Source organism: Rana temporaria, chromosome 3 (assembly GCF_905171775.1).
Source record: "Rana temporaria chromosome 3, aRanTem1.1, whole genome shotgun sequence".
NCBI lineage: Eukaryota > Metazoa > Chordata > Amphibia > Anura > Ranidae > Rana > Rana temporaria.
The window spans coordinates 346655076-346678211 of NC_053491.1; the positions used below are offsets into that span (position 1 = coordinate 346655076).

The following is a 23136-nucleotide window of genomic DNA, read 5'->3' on the forward strand; positions in this document are numbered from 1 at the left end:
TTTTTGTACAATTCTCCTTTTCAGGAGGCGTTGGCTAGGGGTGTGTGCTTTTCCTGTATACTTTTGCTGATAGGTGTCCCTCAGTCCCATCTCAGAAAGTTGGGAGGTATGTGGTTAAACGAACCCGAAGTTTGACGTTAACATTAACAGTAGTAATCCCACCTGCAGTATTACCGCCTATGACCTCTAGATGTAGTTTTACAATTTAGGGCCGCTAGATGGAGCCCCCACCTGGAATCGTTGGTAATCCCACATGCAGTATTAACACATACGGCCGGTAGATGGAGCCTGCTGGTCGCTGACAGTGCCGTCTGGTGTCTACAGTGCGGCTTCCGTAGCTCGCACAGGATTGTGGGAGGCCGGAGAAGATGGCGGTGATTATGCTGTGCAGGTCGGCCGGAGGCCGGGCAATGTCACGTAAGTCAACCGTAGCTGTCAGAGGAGGGGGAAAGGTTGGAGCAAGGGCGGATTTTACATGGGGTCTCGGAGCTCACTGGGGGTAATAAGCAACATATATGTTGCTGCTGTGACACCCAGGTCATGTATAGTCGGTGTCATTCGTGAGGAGGAGACAGGGCAACATAACATGCCAGAAAAAGTAAAGATCCTCTACAACCAGGACACAGCACCAGAAACCACCCTGCATTACAGGAGAATTCCACATGCCGTAAAAAATAAAATAAAAAATGCACCCATATTGCAAAAAGTAAAAATGTCCAATTTTTATTTTATTTTTGCTTGCAATGCAACTGAGATTGCTGGAGTGTGGGTGCAATGCTCTGGCTGCTGCACACTATTCCTCTAGCCCCATGTCCAAATAGATGTACAGACCTTCATCTATGGATTCACCATTGAGGACTACAAGTCCTTCTACCACAGTGAAAGATGGGACCTGTAGTATTTTCATTCTTGGATTAATGATGCAACTTACAATGGCTGGCTGCTCCGGGATGTTTTGACACTGTACTGGTGTGGGGGTGACTGGAGACACTGGCAGGCTGCACCGGTATGGTGACACTGTACTGGTTTGGGTGTGACTGGGGACACTGGCAGGCTGCACCGGTATGGTGACTCTGTACTGGTGTGGGGATGACTGGGGACACTGGCAGGCTGCAGCTGCTTACTTTTAAAAATAAGGACACTTACCTATCCAGGGTGCCCGCAATGCCCTCACCTGAAGCCGACCCATTCCTCGGCTCTGGGTGGAGGTGCCGGGATCTTCGGTAAGGGAATCGGGAAGTGAAGCTTTGCGGCTTTACAGCTGGTTCCCTAGTCGCGCTTTGTGTTCTGAATGGTCCCTGCTATCTTCTGTGACCTGTGTGTCTCCCAGAAGACAGCAGGGGGGGGGGACAAAGAAGGAGCTGGACATGACGTTGATCGCCCCGGATACTGCCTACCTGGATTCGACGGGTATCTGCTCCCCCTGAAAGGTGCCAAATGTGACACCGACGGGCAGCGGAAGTTGCATTTTTGGGTAGAACTCCGCTTTAAGGCAGTTCTGAAGGCAAAATGGGGTCCAACCCAGTACTAGCAAGGTGTATCTAATAAAGTGGCCAGTGCATGTATATGAAAATAGTAAATTATACTCTGCGCTCTGGAATTCTACACAATAAATGTGTGCTGAAGATTAAAACAAACGCATGTTGATGTGATGTGACCAAAATAAAAACAATAATTTATGTCAATTAAAACATTAATAATAAAGTGCTCATGTGGATATAAGTGTCCGGTGGTATATAGGGAACAACACTAGTCCCACTTTAAACAGCAAAAATGCATATGCGTGGTATGCAGTAATAGCACTGCTGACATGCTTATAAATCCATGCGTCTGAAAATGATTGACAGGTGTTGCAGATCATGCATTGGTGCTCTCATTCCAGTGACCCCCCTAGGTATTAAATTCTCACCTTGGAGCGTGCGACTTAGCGATTATGCTCAGTCAGTACACGCTTGTGAACCACCCCTGGGTTATATAATGGAAACAGGATCCTGGGCTTCCCACGCAGTATCTTGGGAATAATGGGGAATAAAAATCCTTAAAGCGGTAGTTCACCCTCACTGACATGATTTTTCCATCGAGACAGGCATAGTAGCGCGAGCTACAGTATGCCTGTCCCGATTTTTTTTACCCCCGTACTCACTGTGTACTCGTACATTAAAGATTTCGGCTCCCGCGAGAGGGAGAGGGAGGATGATTGACGGCCGGCCCTCCGTCTCCATAGGCACGCCCATTCCCCGAGGGGAGTCGGTATCTTCGATGTACGAGTACAAGGTGAGTACGGGGATAAAAAACCAGGTGTACCAGGTGCGTTTTAGTGCACCACTCTGTGTATGGCATGAAATATTTCAGCGGCTGGTTTTGGAATGGTGTATGTTTCCTCCTAAGCAGGTAGACTGGCTGTCGTGTCATCCTGGCCCCTCCCCTACACGTGTTTTATTACTTTAAGTGCATGTATATGGTTTGCAGTAATAAACATTTACACCCATTAGGTCAGTGATTTTGTAAAACAAAAACTCTAAGGCTGCATTCACACCTGAACGCGGCGTATTGTACCGATTTGCCACGACAAATTGCAGCGTTTTTCCCCGCGATTTGCCACGACAAAACGCATCGTTTTTTTAGCCTAAAATACGCCGGAGGGGTGATTAAACATTGTCGGCTAGCCGCCGGAAAAAAAGGGTCCAGGGCTTGTTTTGAGCTTCAGGCGTACAGCGTTTCGGCGCGGAGATGTAAACCATCTCCATAGTCGACAATGTTAAATCACCCCTCCAGCGTATTTCAGTTAAAGTGGTTGTAAACCCACTTTTTGTACTTTTACCTACAGGTAAGCCTATAGCAAGGCTTACCTGTAGGTAAGGAGAATATCTCCTAAACCTGCACGGTTTAGGAGATATTCCCCTCGCAATGCGCCGCTGCGCATGCGCAGGGGGGATCTATGGCGAATGGACCGGCAGCCGCCGGACCTTGCCGGGTTTTAAATCTCCCGCGCGCATGCGCGGGAGTGACGTCATCACCGCTCCAGCCAATCACAGCGCTGGATCGGCGATACCCGGAAGACACGCCGAGGCAAGATGAAATCTCGCTCGGCGTGAACCAGGTAAGTGCTACGCACCTCGTTCCGAGGTAAGTATTTCATAATGAGCTAATATGCAGTGCATATTAGCTCATTATGACTTTTCCCTTACAGGAGGAAAACATATTTTTTTTTTTCATGCGGGTTTACAACCGCTTTAAAAAAAAAGTTAACATGCAGGAATCGCACCTGCACCCACAGCCAAAATGGGCTGCTCTTTTACACAATTTAAATCACTAGCAAAAAGGATGAATTTAAATCAACTCGATTTGAATCATAATTTTTAAAGAGCAATTGTCATCTCTATTCCGGAGCGGCTCTTCCTCTGACCTGCTGTTGACTCGCCGAAAGGCCCATTCACTTTAATGGGACAGCTGGTGATGCGGCAGTGACACAACAAGGTGACGGACATGGCCGCTGCAGGTGAGTGGATGCCCGCTAACAGGTGTTGCCATGATAGATCTGAAATGACAGGTGCTCTTTAAATGTCTTATTGTTGCTGGTAGTTGTTTAACCCCTTGCCGACCAGCGCACGACGATATGCGTTGGCACAATGGCACGACTGGGCAAATGGGCGTACAGGTACGTCCCCTTTAAGATGCGGCAATGTGGACGCACCCTCGCCCGCCTCAAGTTCCATGAGTCCGACCACGGATCCCGCAGACTCCATGTCTGTGGGGATTCCCGCGATCGTCTCGCAGAGAGGAAGAAAGTGGAAATGCTTACGTAAACAAGCATTTCCCCATTCTTCCTAGTGACAGGACAGTAAACACAGCTCCCTGTAATTGGGAGCGCTGATCAGTGTCGTGTCACACGCCCCCCCCCCCCACAGTTAGAACACATCCCTAGGACACACTTAACCCCTTCAGCGCCCCCTACTGGTTAACCCCTTCACTGCCTGTGTCATTTTTACAGTAATCAGTGCATTTTTATAGCACTGATCGCTATATCAATGACAATGGTCCCAAAATGGCGTCAAAGGTGTCCGATGTGTCCGCCATAATGTCGCAGTCACGATAAAAATCGCTGATTGCCGCCATTACTAGTAAAAAAAAAAAAATTATTAATAAAATGCCATAAATCTATCCCCTGTTTTGTAGACGCTATAACTTTTGCGCAAACCATTCAATATACGCTTATTGTGATTTTTTTTTTTTTTTTTTTACCAAAAATATGTAGAAGAATACGTATCGGCCTAAACTGAGGAAAACACTTATTTCTTTATCGTACATCACGGGACACAGAGCTGCATATTCATTACTATGTGGGTTATAGAGTCTACCTTCAGGTGATGGACACTGGTGTAATCAATTAAACAGGAAGTTCCCTCCCTATATAACCCCTCCCCTACTGGGAGTACCTCAGTTTTTTCATCAGTGTCTAAGGTGTTGGTCACGAGTTAACATGTGCTCTTAGGAGCTCCACTGGAGGGATCCATGCTGGATGTAAAAAGCCTCCATAAATCCGGATCCGTCCAAGGTGCTTCATAGCCAAAGTGGACGGTACCCGGGCCTCGGTACGAAGAACGAGGTTTAGCCTATAATGCCTCTCTGCGGAGGGCTGGATCCTGGGTTCCAGAACTTTGTGCCTTCTAAGGACCAAATGTTTTTTCTGCTGCCAGGGTGCTATATAGGTCCAGGGGTGTGGTGTTCCTGCCATGGACCCCGGTCCCTGAAGGTCTAGGACTATACCCACGGTGAAGGGGGAAGATTGGGCCTCTTGCTTGGCAATACCCTGCAGCGTGGAAAGGTAAGAGAGGGACCTACGGGACTTGGTTCGACAGTAGGTCTTCTGTAGGGGACTATGGGTCTCGCCTATATTATGTTTTTATGCATGGGCAATGTAAACCACAATGTCTTTTGAGACGGGATGGCTCAGGGCACCCATATACCTCCCCTAGCCGGCATGTAGCCTGGGCCACTATGTCTGTTCAGACAGGATGGCTGTAGTACCCATATATCTCCCCTTGAAGGGGCTGGTACATAAAAAAAAAAAAAAAATGCCCTTAATCCTATGCAAAGCATTGTCTTCCATGAGTAGCTGCAAGTCTTATCTGTTTTTCCACTACTATGGGCAGTAAAAGACATGCCTGATGTTTTCGCTTACCATGCTTTCCAAAGACGGAAGCTTAAGTGTTAGCTGGTCTATTGTGCGTCCCACTTCCTCAGCTTCAGGCTCTACCATGTCGCACGTGCTCACCGGCTCAGTGCAGTCGCAGAGAGGGCTCTTCAAAAAGGCCCAGACGTCAGAGCTCTGTAAAGCTAGGGGGACACAAACGCAAGCACCTTGTGTGAGTTGGATACAGATTCATCTAAGACGCCTACTCCGCATCTAGCTGTGCAGATTAGCAGGCATTGTTGCTGCCAGACTAAGTTCAGCTGTTGATGCACCTGGGTTAAGCTCCTCTGCTTTTAGCTTAGGACTTTGGTCTCCCCATTGAATAAGGTCAGGGGTAGGAATATAAAAAGGAATCGCCACCTGAACCTGGTGGCCCCTTATTCTCCCCTGTAGAGACAGCTCACAGATTGAGTCATCAGACCTGTCAGGCAATCAATGCAGCCTCCCCCAACATTGCAGCCACTCTGCATGTGTTTTGTTTTTTGCATCACATTTGTTGTTCTACAAGAGGTTAACTGCTATGTTCGCATCCTCACAAGAAGCAAAAAAAAAAAAAAAAAGCAGGGTGTGTCCCTTTTCCTGCTTTAATCCTTAAATAAAGGGATTAGAAGAGCTGGGGATGAAGGTTCACTGTCAGAGGACAGGAGACAGGAGCTGCAGCCTAACGAGGAGAAGCTATCAATAGCCCTACAGGTTCTGATTGCACCTGCAGTCTTTTCAGAGATTCATGCTGCATATAATTTCCCTCTGCCTACTCGGCCAAAGCCTCTATCTTCTCCTTGGAGTGTAAAGAGAGGTTTTTCCTATAGGTGGCTAGTAAGACCTCCATATGGTCCTCAGCCTGGTGTCGGCTTCAGGCTAACCAAATGCACATCTGAGGGATGCACAGTTGCTGGTACACATTGCTAACGTCTCTTAATTATGGAAACGCACATCTACAGAGGATAACTTCCTCTTTACCAGTCCGCATGTTGCATAAGATACATGAGTTTGGAATGCATGTGGGATAAAAACAAGTAACAGAGCATGTTTTATTGTGGATCGCATAAGGATACATGTTTCTGTCTGTATGGTGTTGCATGTTTGTTAGAGTTGCATAGAAATGCTTGAGTGCATAAAGATGCTAGTTACCTGATCACTCAAGTCCTGGATTACCCAAGGATATTTGGTCACACAGAGAGACTTGTTTCCACAGAAAGGCCTAAAATCGCATAAAGACGTTTGTATGTATAAAAATGCTGGATCACACACACATGGTTACCTGATCACCCAAATCCTTGATTACCCAAGGATGTTTGGTCACACAGAAGTGGTTTGTTTCCACAGAAATGCCTAAAATCGCATAAAGTTGCTTGGATGCAAAAAAGATGCTGCATCACACATGGTTACCTGATCATCCGCGTCCTGGATTACCCAGGATATTTGGTCACACAAAGAGGCTTGTTTCCACAGAAGTGCCTAAGTTCGCATAAAGATGCTTGTTTGCATAAAAATGCTGGAATCACACATGATTACTTGATCACCCAAGTCCTTGATTCCCCAAGGATATTTGGTCACACAAAGAGGCTTGTTTCCACAGAAATGCCTAGAATCGCATAAAGAGGCTTGAAGGCATAAACATGCTGAATCACACATGATTACCCGATCACCCAGGTCCTTGATTACTCGAGGATATTTTGGTCGCACGGAGAGGCTTGTTTCTACAAGAATGCCTAAAGATCGCTTAAAGATGCTTGAATGCAAAAATAAGCTGGATCACACATGGTTGTTGGATCAACAGCGTCCTGGATTACCCAAGGATACTTGATCACATAGAGAGGCTTGTTTCACAGAAATGCCTAAAGTCGCATTAAGATGCTTGAGTGCATAAGGATGCTGGATCGCACAGGGGTGCTTGGTCACACAAGAGTCCTTGGTCACACAAGGGTTCTTGTCCGCACAGTAGTGCTTAAAATGCATAAGATGTTGATCGCATGGAAGATGCTGAATCACATAAGGATGCATGATTACTTTAAAGTTGCACATGGCGGCCTAATTAAGCAATACAGGATTCCTTGTGTTTGCATAGAAATACGTGTCTGCATGGGTTCATGTTGCACATTGTTGCATAACACGTTTATATCGCATGCTTGCTTGCAAGATGCTTGTTCCAGAGCACACATGCTATATGCATGTTTTGCTTAAAACATATTTATATGAATTCATGCTTCCAGGAACACACGCTGCCATGTACACACACTTCCATTGAGGCATATGGCTTTAACACTTGCCACATACACACATGGGGAGCCAGTTGCATATGTGTTTATTTACTTGGGTCTGCAGAGGTTGTCTGCGTTTCGCAGGGGAACAGCACTATCTCCAGTTGGTGGTCTTGCCCTTTTGGTTTAGCCTCCGTGCCTGGGTTGTCAGGGTGCTAGGGCCCACCTCTAGCAGGTCTGTAGGCCCAGGGTATAGCAGTAATGGCATACCAAAGCAAACTCCTGCTGATGGGTCAGTCAGTAGCATGGCTGGACCTAAGGGTGTCCAGCATGGTCAAGTATCTGGAACTCTAAAGATACATTCTTTCAATTGACAAGAAGCTGGGTATGTTTGGCACAGTCCAAAAAGGAGAGTTTTTTTGGCCTCAGACAAGACCATCGCTATAAGAAAACTGGTCTATGTGGTCACGGCAAGGAACAGTTCCTTACTTTTGGCCTTTTGATTAAGGCACTAGGGAAGATGCTGGCTTCATTCAAGACAGTTCCCTATACTAACTTTTATTCAGGGCTGTTATAAACAGTATTTTGTCGGCCTAGAAAGAGTGGATCTTGACCTAGCATTATCCAAAGAACCCGGTCCCAGAGATATGCTGGAATTCCTCTTGGTGATTCTTAACTAAAAGGGTTTGCCAGGTCAGGAAGAGACCATGGCCCAGGGGAAGTAGTCAAGCTCCAAGGGAGCCTTATCTGTCAGCTAGAGCTACCGATGGAGCATCTGGCTTAGGGGCCTGAACGTTCAGGTGGCAGGTTGGTTCTGTCAGAGTACAATCAGACTATGCCATACTAGTGATTTACTTAATTTACCAAGGAGGAGCTTGTGCCTTGCCTATTGGCATTCGTCATTTCATGAAATGCAGAATTGGCAGGCGATTCGCTGGAGCCGTCAACAAGTGTCTCCGGGAGAATGACCTCTACACCCCGACTGTTTTCCTGACCAAATGTCACAGAAATAGTACCCTGTACATAAGATGTATTGGCGTCCAGGCTCAACAAGAGATTGAACAGCTTGGGGTCAAGGATAAAGGATCCACCCGCATGCGGGGCAGATGTGTTTGTAATCGGGGGGGGGGGGACCAGTTGTCACTGGTTGTGTCTCTCCCCCCAGTGCCGCGACTTTTGTGGCTTCTATGCAACATTTAGAGGAGAACGGAAGCTGGCCTGATTACTCCGGCATAACCCTGACGACCTCTCGGTGCAGGAACAGTAAGGGTGGTAGTAGAGGACCCACAGTCCCTTACATCTTGTCCAGGCCTACTTTGCAGGGGGTATTACATTCTGCCTTGCAACAGGTGAATTAATGGTCTGGCTATTATAGCCCACATTCTCGAGGATCGGGGCTTTCAGAATCAGCGGCAATTCCCTTGATTCATACAAGAGAGCTGGCCTCCAGGACCAGATATCCTACGGTCTGGAAGGCCCATGTTCCTGGTGTGAAACCAGATGGTGGCATCCGTGGAAGTTTGTCAAAGGTAAAATTCCTGCCTTCCTACATTTGGAAAGGAGACGGAGCTAGCCTTAAGTTATATCAAGGATCCGATCTCGGCCTTGCTTCCAAAGGTCGATTACTTCACACTCTTTGGTCCGGGCTGTTATGCACGTCACCCCTTGTATAAGTCCACCAGTTGGGTCGCCCTTGTGCTTGGAGGATTGGCTCTAGTTTTGTCAGCTTACAGGGTCAGCTCCTTGGGCCGATGCACCATATTTCTCTTCATCCTTTAACAAGGGAATTGGTGTTCTTGGTTGTGGTAGCCTCCAAGAGAGTTTCAGTATTGGCAACTTTCTTGGTATAGAGCCATACTCAATTATTCTTACAAGTAGAGTGATTTTCATCCTCACCCAACCTTATTTACTAGAAGGATCTAGTATTCATTTGAATCTAGATATTCTTACCTTCCCTTTTTTCAAAACCTTGTTTCACGGAAGGAAAGGTTATTGCTTTTCTCTCAATTGAGATGAGAGCAGTTAAATACCTATCTGAAGGTATTAGGATATAGAAAGCTGACGTTTTTATTGGGCTGCCAGAAGACCCTAGATGGGCAGGCAGTGTTCAGGTCAGCTATTAAAATGGTTACACTCTCTCTCGTTGGAGTAAGAAGGGTCTAGGCCTATCTGAAGCGGCTGCTCGGATACGGAAAACTGATGTTGTTGCGCTACCAGGAGGCCCCAGGAAAGGGCAGGCAGCGTCTAAAATCAACTGTTTTTAAGGTTGATTCATCAGGTTATTATTCAGGCTTGTGGTTAGAGTAGGATTCCCCCTGTTTTTTTGTGGGGGTGCTCCCTACCACGATGGTAAGCGCTTTATGCGCAATGCATTTCCAAGCCTTTATGACGCAGATTTTCAAGGCCGCAACTTGGTCATCTGTGCTTACGTTCACTAACTCCTATCAGGTGAACATAAGACGGCAAGAGGATGCAGCTTTTTGGCGCAGTATGCTGCAGGCAGCATTATAGGTCCTCACGTCTGATGGCGGTCTGCGTTGTTGGTGTCTCCCTCCCCTCAGTAAGCATTGCTTTGGGACATCCCACATAGTAATGAATATGCAGCTCTGTGTCCCGTGATGTACGATAAAGAAAATAGGATTTTTATAACAGCTTACCTGTAAAATCCTTTTCTTGGAGTACATCACGGGACACAGAGCTCCCACCCCTCTTGTCTGGGGATATTGGGACACTTATTGCTTTGCTACAAAAACTGAGGTACTCCCAGTAGGGGAGGGGTTATATAGGGAGGGAACTTCCTGTTTAATTGATTACACCAGTGTCCATCACCTGAAGGTAGACTCTATAACCCACATAGTAATGAATATGCAGCTCTGTGTCCCGTGATGTACTCCAAGAAAAGGATTTTACAGGTAAGCTGTTATAAAAATCCTATTTTTTTTAGATATATATTTTTGGGGATATTTATTATAGCAAAAATTTAAAAAATATTGCTTTTTTTTTTTAAAAATGGTGCTCTATTTTTGTTTATAGCGCAAAAAATAAAAACCGCAGAGGTGATCAAGTACCCCCAAAAGAAAGCTCTATTTGTGGGGAAAAAAAGGACGTCAATTTTGTTTGGGAGCCACGTCGCGCAATTGTCAGTTAAAGTGACGCAGTGCCGAATCGCAAAAAGTGCTCTGGTCTTTGGCCAGCCAAATGGTCCGGGGTTTAAGTGGTAATGTTTGTGAACAAAAGGTTTCCTATTTAGAATAACAAGCTGCCAGGTTAGTAAAACAGCAATATCAGAACCAATTCAATCATACAGTTTGCAATGTACATAGATTTGCAAAACAATGGTATAAGACTCCATTCACACAGGGGCAACACGACTTCCAGCACGACTTTGGGAGGCAACTTGGACACGACTTGAGTATGAATCACAGCACGACCTGAGTGATGCAACTTACAAGGCAACTTCAAGTTGCCTCCAGGACAGGAGGCTTTCCAGTGGCCAAACAACAATCAGCTCGGGGGGAGGGGTTTGCCTGAGAAATGTATGTTCTCTTCCTGTATTGTTGCTTCCGTTAAGACAGTGATCCGACTTCTGAGGCGACTTCCATAGAAATCAATGGGTACAAGTCGGATTGAAGTAGTACAGGAATCTTTTCTGAATTCAGAGTGACTGCAGTAGTGTACATTAAAGGATTTTTTTTTTTTTTTTGCCTAAAATTAATGTCTGCAAGGTAGACAGACAGAATAGTGTAATGATTCTGTTAAAAAACTAGTAAATACCTATTAAATTCCTTCATCTATATCACCTCCGGCGTTCTAGTTTCTGTTCTCTCATTCACTTCCTGGTTTGCATCGCTCGTTCATGTAAGAACTACATTTCCCAGTATGCATTGCGGCACGCCCAGTAATTCACACCTACTTGAAGTCTCTAACATGTAGAGAGCATCCTGCCACATAGATGTAGTTCCCAGGAGGGGGTGAGCACCTTACTGACCACCGCAGTAAAGCCTCCCATCACGGTGGTCAGTAAAATCAGACAAGCAGGAAGTGAACAGAACAGAGAAGAAATAGAGCAACTTCTGAGGAAGTGAAAAGAGGAATGTCTGCAGGTTCCTTTACAACCCCTTTAACCACTTAAGCCCCGGACCTTTAGGCAGCTAAATGCCCAGGCCAGGTTTTGCGATTTGGCACTGCATCGCTTTAACAGACAATTGCGTGGTCATGCGACGTTGCTCCTAAACAAAATTGGCGTCCTTTTTTCCCCACAAATAGAGCTTTCTTTTGGTGGTATTTGATCACCTCTGCGGTTTTTATTTTTTGCGCTCTAAACAAAAATAGAGCGACAATTTTGAAAAAAAATGCAATATTTTTTACTTTTTGCTATAATAAATATCCCCCAAAAACATATATACATTTTTTTTCCCTCAGTTTAGGCCGATACGTATTCTTCTACCTATTTTTGGTTTAAAAAAAAATCGCCTATTGATTTGTTTGCGGAAAATTTATAGCGTTTACAAAATAGGGGATAGTTTTATTATTATTTTTTTTTTTTTGTTACTACTAATGGCGGCAATCAGCGATTATTTTTTTTTTTTTTCGTGACTGCGACATTATGGCGGACACTTCGGACAATTTTGACACATTTTTGGGACCATTGTCATTTTCAAAGCAAAAAATGCATTTAAATTGCATTCTTTATTGTGAAAATGACAGTTGCAGTTTCAGAGTTAACCACAGGGGACGCTGAAGGAGTTAGGGTTCACCTAGTGTGTGTTTACAACTGTAGGGGGGTGTGGCTGTAGGTCTGACATCATCAATCGAGTCTCCCTATAAAAGGGATCACTCGATCGATGCAGCTGCCACAGTGAAGCACGGGGAAGCCGTGTTTACATACGGCTCTCCCCGTTCTTCAGCTCCGGGGAGCGATCGCGAGGGGGCGGCTAGAAACGAATAGCCGCGCCCCGGGACGCTCCCCGCGGGTTACCGACCGCCGCATATACCCACGGAAAGGTGGGGACGTACATTTACGCCCATATGCCTGTACGTGCCATTCTGTGGACGTATATGTACATGCGGCGGGCGTTAACCTGTTAAGATGGCTCCATTCACTTACATTGATTTTCTCATGCAGCGCGACTTGAAGTCGGATCTCAAGTCATCCCTGTGTGATGGGCTCTAAAGGAATATTCCTGAACTTTGTTTTATCTCATCGTTACTGTGACATTGTGTAAATGCATCAATGCAGTGCATGTTCTCTCGGCTTGCAGAGCTTGGATTCGTAATTGTTTTTTTGTTTTTTTTTACCAAAATGTAATTATCGCAGAATATACTACATAAATAAGCTCTATTTCATGTTGAATAAACTAAATTATTAATGTATCCTAAATAGAAAACTTTGGGTAGATTTTTTCACGCCAAAGGTATTTTTATTAAAAAAAAAAAAAATCCCAAAAATCGATTTTTAATAAAAAAAATGTTTTTTTTTTATTTGTTTAAAAAAAATCATTGATTTTTATCCCCCTTGTTTATAAGTACTCGCATATCCTCGGTTCTCAGCTGTATAAGACCTTTGGGAGGAGAAGCAACAGCACACTGCGGTTTCCAAAGCGAGCAAAGTCCTTTCTTGTATTAAGAGAGGTATGGACTCCAGAGACAGAGATATAATTTTGCCCCTGTACAAATCATTAGTAAGACCTCATCTGGAATATGCAGTTCAGTTTTGGGCACCAGTTCTCAAAAAGGATATCGGAGAACTGGAGAAAGTGCAGAGAAGGGCAACCAAACTGATAAGTGGCATGGAGGAGCTCAGCTATGAGGAAAGATTAGAGGAACTGAATTTATTCACTCTTGAGAAGAGGAGAATAAGGGGGGATATGATCAACATGTACAAATATATAAGAGGTCCATACAGTGAACTTGGTGTTGAGTTATTCACTTTACGGTCAACACTGAGGACAAGGGGGCACTCTTTACGTCTAGAGGAAAAGAGATTTCACCTCCAAATACGGAAAGGTTTTTTCACAGTAAGAGCTGTGAAAATGTGGAACAGATTCCCTCCAGAGGTGGTTCTGGCCAGCTCAGTAGATTGCTTTAAGAAAGGCCTGGATTATTTCCTAAATGTACAGAATATAACTGAGTACTAAGATTTGTAGGTAAAGTTGATCCAGGGTAAATCCGATTGCCTCTCGGGGGATCAGGAAGGAATTTTTTCCCCTGCTGTAGCAAATTGGATCATGCTCTGCTGTTTTTTTTTGCCTTCCTCTGGATCAACTGTGGGTATGGAGTTGGGTGTATGGGATTGTACTGTGTTTTTTATTTTGTTTGTTTATTTTTTGTGGTTGAACTGGATGGACTTGTGTCTTTTTTAAACCTGACTAACTATGTAACACTGAGCTTCCCAGTGAATGTCTGTGCAGCAGGGGCGTGTCAGGACAAGTCTGATCATTGGAAGAGAGCAGACTGAGTTCCCAGCACAGCTAGAGAACTGACCATGGTGTCTTTGCTTACTTGGTGTGGTCAGTTTTAACAGGAAAGCAAGGGGACTAGCTGGAACACCTAGGATTTCACATAAAGGAAGCAATACAGGGAGAACAGGATACTTTCTCATACGAGTACATGGTACAGCAGGTACATATCAGGAATATGAAATGTTGGGGTAACAAACGCTTTAATGGCACCCCCACCCATCCAGTGCGTTTGTGGGTGTGGAAAATTGCGTTGTAAAATTCTCTGTGGCTGCATTTCCTGCAAGTACAGCGGCTTATTCAAGTGAAAGGGCTCCTCTGCCTGTGCAAACGTGGGACACACCGATCGCAGAGGTGTGAACCAAGGTTCACATGGGTGTACTACAGCATTCACTCATGTGACCGCCGCGTTTTCCTGCACAGGGATGTGCAGGTGTTTGTTTACCTCCGCCTTACAGACAGTCCCATTCGTGTCAATTGTGAAGCAGCAGCTGCATGGACATCCGTGTGGGTGCATGGGCCTGGATGTAGACAGCATGATTTTGGCAACAAGCACCTTTTACCCTCACAGATGTCAAATCGTGGTACACACGCCCCTCAAATGGAAGAATGCTGCAGTACGCCCGTGTGAAAGAGGTCCACACGACCGGGATTCCTGACGGAAAAAGGTTCGTCTGAAATCCCGAGGGGAAAATCGAGAACCTGCTCTCTACTTTTTCCCCATACAGACGATTGGTTTTCCCGTCGGGAAAACTCAGATGAGAGCTTTTCCTCGGGAATCCCCGACCATGTGTATGCTCCATCTGAGTTTTTCCCCACAGGAAAACTGCCAAAAATGGGCAGTTTTTGCTACACACGGCCGGGTTTTCTGACGGGAAAAAAAACAGTCAAGCTGGTTCTCTCCTTCTTTTTTTTTTTTTTTTTTTTTGTCCCGGCCAAGAGCTCTCCTCGTAGTTTTCCCGTCGGAAAACCCGGTCGTGTGTATTAGAAACACATCCAGCTTTTTTTTTGTAAAATCACCTGGGTGGGCTAGGACCATCTCCTGAGAAAGTCTATTTTATGTTTCCAGAACTTTCCATGAAGAAACCTTTTCCCGTAAATGCAGAGTGCCCCCTTGTCAATTGCACATGTGGTATTCGTTAACATATATATATATCTTTTTTTTTTTTTTGTTAGGGCCTCAGATTTCATCTCTGGCTGCGTCTGTCCCAGTTATCCTGCAGCAGAGGAATGTCCACCATGCTGTCGTTCCACACGGTAAACCTGGGCGCTCTGCAGTTAGCGGCGTGGTGGCTACAGTTTTTGGAGCCACAGGGTTTTTGGGCCGATATGTTGTCAACAGGCTTGGTAAGTACAGATACACACAATACAGTTAATGTTCTTGATTTTCAGCTTTGGAATCTAGAATTGTATTTCTTTTTTTTACTTATTTTTATTTTATTTTGGAATTGTAGGACGCATTGGCTCTCAGATTGTAATACCCTATCGCTGTGACCACTATGATATAATGTATTTGCGACCAATGGGAGATCTTGGACAAATACAGTTCCTGGTAAGGATCTAACTTTGCTTCTTGAAATTCTTAGAATATGTTGCCTTATTGTGGTATAAAAAATAGCACCTCTGTATTGTTTTCTGTGTTGTCAATTTAATTCGGTCATTTGTTTACTGGCTGTATGCTTCAAGAAATACTGCCACAGGAGGAAGGGGGGAAATTTCTGCAGTTATAAAGTGCAGCAGCCTCCTAATAAGTGTTGCAGCCGAATGCTGGTCTGGTCTAACTGGCCAAGTTCTGTCGCATCAGGTAGCGTCAGAACTTGTAACTAAACGCAATACCTTATTTCGTTTTGGATAGAGTGGAGATTAGAACACCTGTCAGGCTTTTATTGCTGTCTGTGCCCCCATTAGGGAGATTTATTCTCTCTGTTTGTCCTGTTTACAGTTCATCTTAAAAAAAAAAAAAGCAAAAGAAATCCCAAATTGTAGGTTGTTACCAAAATGCTGTTGCTGTGACAGGAAGGGTTGGTTAGGCAACTACTTTTTATACATGCAGCGATGTTCTCTAGTAGCTGGCACTCTTTAGATAAATGACAAAATACATTGAAGTCCTGCTTTCCACAGTCATTAAATTAATGTAAGACCAACACTTTTTCTGGATAGAGTAGGGAATAGTTAGAACCTCTCTCAGGTTTTTATTGCTGCTTGTGTCCCCCCTGGGTTAATTCAAACCTCCCTCTTTGTCTTGGTGACCAGGGCCTCCAGAAAGAAAATTATGGGAAATTGAAAATGTTATTGTTATACAGGAGATAAAGCTAAATATTCTAGTGGGGATACCTGTTCCTCTGACAGCTGTCTAAAGTTCTCCATAAACATTACAATCAGTTTGAAAAATCCCTGTACATTATTATTATTATTATTATTATTTATTATTATGGATTTATTTAGCGCCAACAGTTTGCACAGCACTTTACAACATGGGGCAGACAGTACAGTTACAATTCAGTACAGGAGGAATCGGGGAGCCCTGCTTGTTCTCCTTTTTAGATTTACAAAAAATATATAGGGGTCTACCTATACAGTTCATTAATTTTGTACTCCGTTATTCAGACCTTTGTGCTACATAGTTGTTGGTAGTGCTTAAAGTGATTAAGACTCAGCCACACCCTCTGCTCCCTCGTCACAAGATTGGAGTGACAGCAGCAGGAGCCAATAGCTCCCACTGCTCTCTGAGCCATTGTGTGAATGCAGGAAGAGAGTGTAGCGCTGCTGCAGGTTCAGCGCTGGATTGAGAGAGGACTCGGGTAAGTTTTTAGGTAGGGGCTGGGCGGAGCTGGTATTGAAAATGAGTTTTTGCCTTTTTAATGTTATGCAGCACTGATGTGCAGGTACTGATGGGCACTAAAAGGCAGCACTGACTGGCATCTCTGCTGGGCACTGTTTGGGCTGCACTGTTAATCAGGGACATGATTATCTGTGCAGGTCTCTCTTGTAAAGAAATGCCGCTGATTGGCTCTCCTCTCACGCTGTTAGTGTGAGGAGAGGGAAGCTGATAACCGAGATTTTCTTGTTTACATGTTATCAGTTGTGATTGGATACAGGGTAAAGAGCCTCACCATCGGCTCTTTACTGAGATCGGGGGTGCGCTGTGTCCCAGGGACACAGTGTACCGCCAATCAACACGCTCCACAGCCCAGAACGAGAGAGCCACCTTGTGCCCGTCATTGCTATATGGCGGGCGGGAGGTGGTTAAAGTGATTGTAAAGTACATTTTTTTTTTTTTTTATAAAAATGGTATTGCACAAAGCAAGTAGGAAGAGGGGGTTTCTTACCCTCCTCCTCCTCCTCCTCCAGAAGAGGCGTCTTTTGGAGTCTGCTTATGGTGTTGTCATCTCCTCCTCTTCTCTGTGCATGCCTGTTCTCGAGCCAGTTTGTGTGCATCCATAGACACACACACACACAGCGTCTCAGCCATGCCCCCCTCTCCCTGCTCACAGGATTTGAATGAGAGCAGAAGACCCTAATGGCTCCCGCTGCTTTCAAGTTGTCCTGTGAGAGCTTGAAGTGAATAGAGAGGAGATGCAGCTGGGCACAGTGCTTGATTGATAGAGGAGCCATGTAAGTCTTTAGGGGGGCACAAGTGGTGTAATAATTTTTACGTTAAAAGAGAAGTATGGGGTTTACAAAAAAAAACTCGCTCACCTAGGTAGATGCCTCATTGATCAGATGCTGCATCTATCCCCCACCGCCTCTGCACTGAGAACCGAGCGATCAAACGCCACTAAACACTCAGTTCCCCCCTCCTCTCTAAGCAGAGAGCCATGAATGTCAGTCACAGGGTGTCTGCTTTGCCCCTCAAGCACTCACTGGTGCACTGGGCTGGGGAGTGGAGGTAGCAGTTGGCTTAGTCTCCCAGCGGTTCGCTGAGAGTCTGAGCTGGCCAGTTCAGGCATCTACAGTCAAGATCTTTCCCCAACTGAGTGACATCAGCTGACAGCGGACTTGAACCCTGCTGATGGCTGAAAATGGGCCACAGGAGTACAGAACAAACTGCACTCCTGTTAACTCATGTTAGCCAAACAAGCTTCGGCCATACTTCTTTTATTGCAGGAAATGCATTAGGTAAAAAAAAAAAAAAAAAAATGAACATTAGAACCACCTTAAGGAGATTGTACAGTCACATTGTAATGCATCTGGCAAGCTTGAGAGGAATTTCTTTTCCGTACATCACGGGACACAGAGCGGCATATTCATTACTATGTGGGTTATATGGAGTACCTTCAGGTGATGGACACTGGCAATCTCAAACAGGAAGTCCCCTCCCTATATAACCCCCTCCCATAGGAGGAGTACCTCAGTTTTTTCGCCAGTGTCTTAGGTGTTGGTCACAGAGAAGTTTGCCTCCAGGTCTTTGAGACTAGGCAGACTATACCGGATCTGTCCAAAGTGCCTCAGAGCCAAAGTGGACAGTACCCGGGCCCCAAGTCGTGGGGTTTCGCCTATAATGCCCCTTCACTAAGGGGCTGGATCCTGGGCCCAGAACTTTGAGCTTTCCAAAAGCCCAAAAGGCGCTGTTGCCAGGATGCTATATAGGTCCAGGGCAGTGGTGTTCCACCGGACCCGGGTCCCTGAAGGTCTAGTACAGACCCCACGGAGATGGGGGAAGATTGGGCCTCTTGCTTTTTGCAAGGCCCTGCAGCGTGGAGCAGGTAAGAGGGGGGCCTGCGGAACTTGGTTCGTCGGCAGGTCCCTCAGGGGGAAGACTAGTTGGGTTTAGCCTGGGATGCTCTGCATGGGCAACTTCTACCACTATGTCTGCTAGACAGGATGGTCACCTCCCATTTACTAGTGTACCCCCCTCCCCCACGGACTGTGTCTGCTTGTGGCTGTCCCGCATGGTTTTGGGGGGTAGAGGCTCCTTTGCCTGGTTCTAGGGAAAGCAGGGCAGGCCCACCCCCCGTTATCTCCCGGCTTAAAGACCAGGGACTTGCCTGTATTGGGTTCCCCTGCAGCTCTGGGTCCTCTTGCGCCGCCGGCGTGCTGCTCCTCTCCTCATGGATGCTTCCCCTCTGGGACGCGCGCGCGCGTGCGCGCGCATGATGTAGATGCGCGCTGAGGGGGCGGGGAGCGTCGCGACGTCGGCGGGGAGAGGGGGGCGTTCCCCCCTCGCTGGTATCAGCAGCAGTTCTGTCCTCCGGTCAGTGTGGGATTCGTCTGCTGACCGGAGGGACACAGAGCGTGGACAGAGCGGAGGAAAGGGTGACACCTAGTGGCGGTAAAGAGACCTGTATAGGTCTGGAGCTAAGCTCCTCACTGATTAAGGGAGAAAATAGGAAGTTTTCCCTAATTTTCTCTATTAGCCAAAGGGTCTTTGACAGCAGTCTGGCAATTTACACAGTCCCTTTAAAAAGTGCAAAAAAAAAAAAAAATTGTTTAACTATTTAAAAAAAAAAAAAAAAAAAAAAAAACACAAAAAAAAAAAAAAAAAAAAGAAAAGAGGTTTTCTTTCAGGGGAAAGGTGTGCACTACCTTCCCATAAGCTTATAAGGTTTCGTGCCTTAAGCTACTTGTATATTTTTTGGTTTATTCTCCTTGCTACAACAGTCAGTTGTTAGTAGCGGAGTGCCTCGGTATTGTATCATGGGCCCTAAAGGTTCGGGGACTAAAGGTGCTAAACAGGCAAAGAAACAGAAGGGTTCCCCCTCTAGCTCTGAGGATCTTAATCTATCTATGCCGGTTCTGTCCTCTCCTAGTAAGCTAGAAAATACCGCCCTTGAGGAGCCATTAGGTGTGGTGGGTGCTGTGGCTGGCCCCATTCTGCCCGACCCAGTGTTTGTCACACAGGATATGTTATCTGTCTCCCTGCAGGGGTTAGAACAGAGGCTGACAACTTTGCTTACTAATTCTTTGACAGCCAAAAAGCGGACTAGATCTCCGTCCCCTAAATTGGTGTCCTCTGATGCTGAGATTCTCTCCCCAGAGGATTTAGAATCCCAGGAGGACCAAACGGAGCAGGGCCTAGAAGGTTCAGACATTGAGGAGTCCACTATTGAGGAACCTTTTTCGGTATCTCAAGCAGAGAATCTGTGGGTACAGTCTTTAACGGACATGGTCCGCTCGGCTTTTAAGCTGCCCTCGCCAGGGCCTCAGATTCCTGCCGTATCCTCTTTGGGCTCCTTAAAAGCACCATTAAGTAACGCAGTGTTTCCGGTTCACCCATTATTGGAAGACCTGATCTTTCAAGATTGGGCCCGGCCCGATAAAATTTTTGTGCCTCCTAAAAGGTTTTCTGTTTTGTACCCCATGGAGGAAAAATTTTCAAAGAAATGGGTGCTTCCCGCTGTGGATGCAGCGGTCTCCTGCGTAAACAAATCTTTAACTTGCCCAGTAGAAAACATACAGATGTTCAAGGATCCGGTTGATAAGCGGTTGGAAACCCTTTTGAAGGCATCCTTTTCTACTGCAGGGGCAGTGGTGCAACCGGCCGTGGCTGCAATTGGCGTTTGTCAGGCGTTAAAAGACCAGACTAAGCAGATGCTAAAAGAGCTCCCGGCTCAGCAGGCACAGGATCTGGCCGACCTTCCCAGGGCTCTATGTTTCGCGGTGGATGCCATAAAGGACTCCATCCAACAAGCTTCCCGTCTATCGCTGTTCTTGGTGCATATGCGAAGGCTCCTGTGGCTAAAGAATTGGTCGGCAGAGACTCCGTGTAAAAAGCTGTTGGCGGGTTTTCCCTTCCACGGAGGAAGGCTCTTTGGGGAAGATCTGGATAAGTACATACAGACGATATCTAGTGGCAAGAGTACTCTTTTACCAGTCAAAAGGAGATTTCGGGGTCCAGCGTTTAAGCGGCAGCAATCCCCAGCCCCAGGGCCCTCGGCCCCCAGGCAGTATCGACGGCCTCCTGCACGGTCAAACTTTGGTAATAAGTCGCAAGGGCAGGCCGCGGGTGGCAAGCGACCATGGGTCCGCAAGCCAGTTAAACCTGCTCCAAAGTCAGCGTTGTGAAGGGGCGCCCCCACTCAATCGGGTGGGGGGCAGGCTTCGATTCTTTGCAAAGGTTTGGGAAGCCAAGATCCCCGACAAGTGGGTTCTTTCACTGGTGGCGACTGGTTACAAAATAGAATTTCGGGAGTTTCCCCCTCCGCATTTTCAGGAATCAAGAATTCCAAGCGATCCGGAAAGGAGGGCTGCCTTGCTAACAGCCTTGGATCGTCTTCTAAACCAAGGGGTAATCGTAGAGGTACCAGTTCAGGAGCACAAGCTAGGCTTTTACTCCAATCTGTTCGTCGTGCCAAAGCCCAACGGCGATGTAAGGCCCATCCTAGATCTAAAGATTCTAAATTCTTACCTGAGGATTCGGTCCTTTCGGATGGAATCCATACGGTCTGCCTCCGCAGCCTTGCAGCGAAACGATTTCTTGGCCTCAATAGACATAAGAGACGCGTATCTTCATGTCCCAATTTTTCAGGGTCATCAAAAATTCCTACGCTTTGCTATCGCAGGACGCCACTATCAATTTGTGGCTCTTCCTTTCGGGTTGGCTACTGCCCCCCGTGTGTTTACAAAGGTCCTGGCCCCCATCTTGGCCAATCTAAGGACCCAGGGAATCTTGATCCTGGCCTATTTGGACGACCTCCTGATCATAGATCACTCTGCTCCGGGCCTGTGTCGAGCGGTAGCCCTTTCAGTTCAGTACCTCGAGGTATTCGGTTGGGTTTTAAACCAAGAAAAGTCGGCTTTGCAGCCCACAAAACGATTGGAATACCTCGGCATGCTGCTAGACACGGAGCAGCAAAGAGTGTTTCTTCCTTTAAAGAAGTTCAAAGGGATCAAAGAATTGATTCAGTTGGTGCTAAGCAAAAGGCAGCCAACTATACGATTATGCATGAGATTACTGGGAAAGATGGTGGCCGCTTTCGAGGCAGTGCCATACGCTCAGGCACATACTCGAATCCTACAGGCTACCATCCTGTCTGCATGGAACAAAGATCCGCAACGCCTGGATCTTCCGTTGATCCTCCCATCAAGGGTCCGGCAAAGTCTCTACTGGTGGCTAAAGCCTCAGAACCTCCTAAAAGGGAAGTCATTCAGTCCCATCATCTGGAAACTGGTAACCACAGATGCCAGCCTGAAGGGCTGGGGAGCGGTCCTGGATGGGCAAGTCCAGCAGGGAGTTTGGACAGAGTCGGAAAGGGGGCTGCCAATCAATGTCCTGGAGATCAGGGCGGCCCGTTTAGCCTTAAAGGCCTGGACGTCCAAACTTCTAGGGTTTCCAGTGAGAGTGCAGTCCGACAATGCCACGGCTGTAGCATATATAAATCACCAGGGGGGCACGAAAAGTCGAGCCGCCCAAAGGGAAGTGAGCTTAATTTTCCTGTGGGCAGAGTTGCATGTACCATGCATCTCGGCGATCTTTATTCCAGGGGTGGACAATTTACAGGCGGACTTCTTAAGTCGCCAGCAGCTGGTTTCAGGGGAGTGGTCTCTCCATCCCCAGGTCTTTCAGGAGATCTGCCAGAAATGGGGATCTCCGGATGTGGACATCATGGCATCAAGGTTCAACAGGAAACTGAGCAAATTCATGTCCCGATCAAAGGACCCTCTGGCCTGTGGAACCGATGCGTTGGTTTGCCCTTGGCATCCGTTCAATCTGCTGTACGCCTTCCCCCCGTTACAGATGCTGCCCCGCCTGCTGCGCAGGATCAGGGTGGAAAACAAACCAATCATTCTGATAGCCCCCGCATGGCCCCGGAGGTCGTGGTACTCACTGATCGTGAGAATGTCAGTGGGCGAACCATGGACCCTTCCGCTTCGGCCAGACCTACTCTCTCAAGGCCCGATACTCCACCCTGCCTTACGGCATCTAAATTTGACGGCTTGGCGGCTGAATCCCTGATCCTCAGGGGTAGGGGCCTATCTAGCCAAGTTATTTCTACTCTGATTAAGGCTAGAAAACCAGTCTCCAGAGTAATTTATTACAGGGTCTGGAGGGCCTACGTAAGCTGGTGTGAGTCCCAGAGATGGCTTCCACGCAAATACACCATTGACAGGGTATTGCGTTTCCTCCAGATAGGGGTAGATAAGGGTTTGGCCTTAAGTACTATTAAAGGACAGATTTCTGCCTTATCAGTATGGTTTCAGAGGCCGTTAGCCACGCACTCTTTAGTTAAAACCTTTTTTCAGGGGGTCTTACGCATTAATCCCCCCATCAAGTCTCCGGTTTGTCCATGGGATTTGAATCTTGTGTTGTCAGCACTGCAGAAACAGCCATTTGAGCCTCTGG

The 23136-nt window shown here is 46.5% G+C and overlaps 1 protein-coding gene across 1 annotated transcript in view; it reads left to right on the forward strand.

Moving 5' to 3' along the window:
• The first annotated feature begins 309 nt into the window (after positions 1-309).
• NDUFA9 (NADH:ubiquinone oxidoreductase subunit A9) overlaps positions 310-23136 on the forward strand; it is a 75513-nt gene continuing 52686 nt past the window's right edge. The window contains exons 1-3 of the mRNA XM_040345134.1: positions 310-417; positions 15030-15200; positions 15308-15405. Of these exons, the coding sequence (XP_040201068.1) occupies positions 369-417; positions 15030-15200; positions 15308-15405 (318 nt within the window). The 5' untranslated portion in view covers positions 310-368. The remainder of the gene's footprint in view (positions 418-15029; positions 15201-15307; positions 15406-23136) is intronic.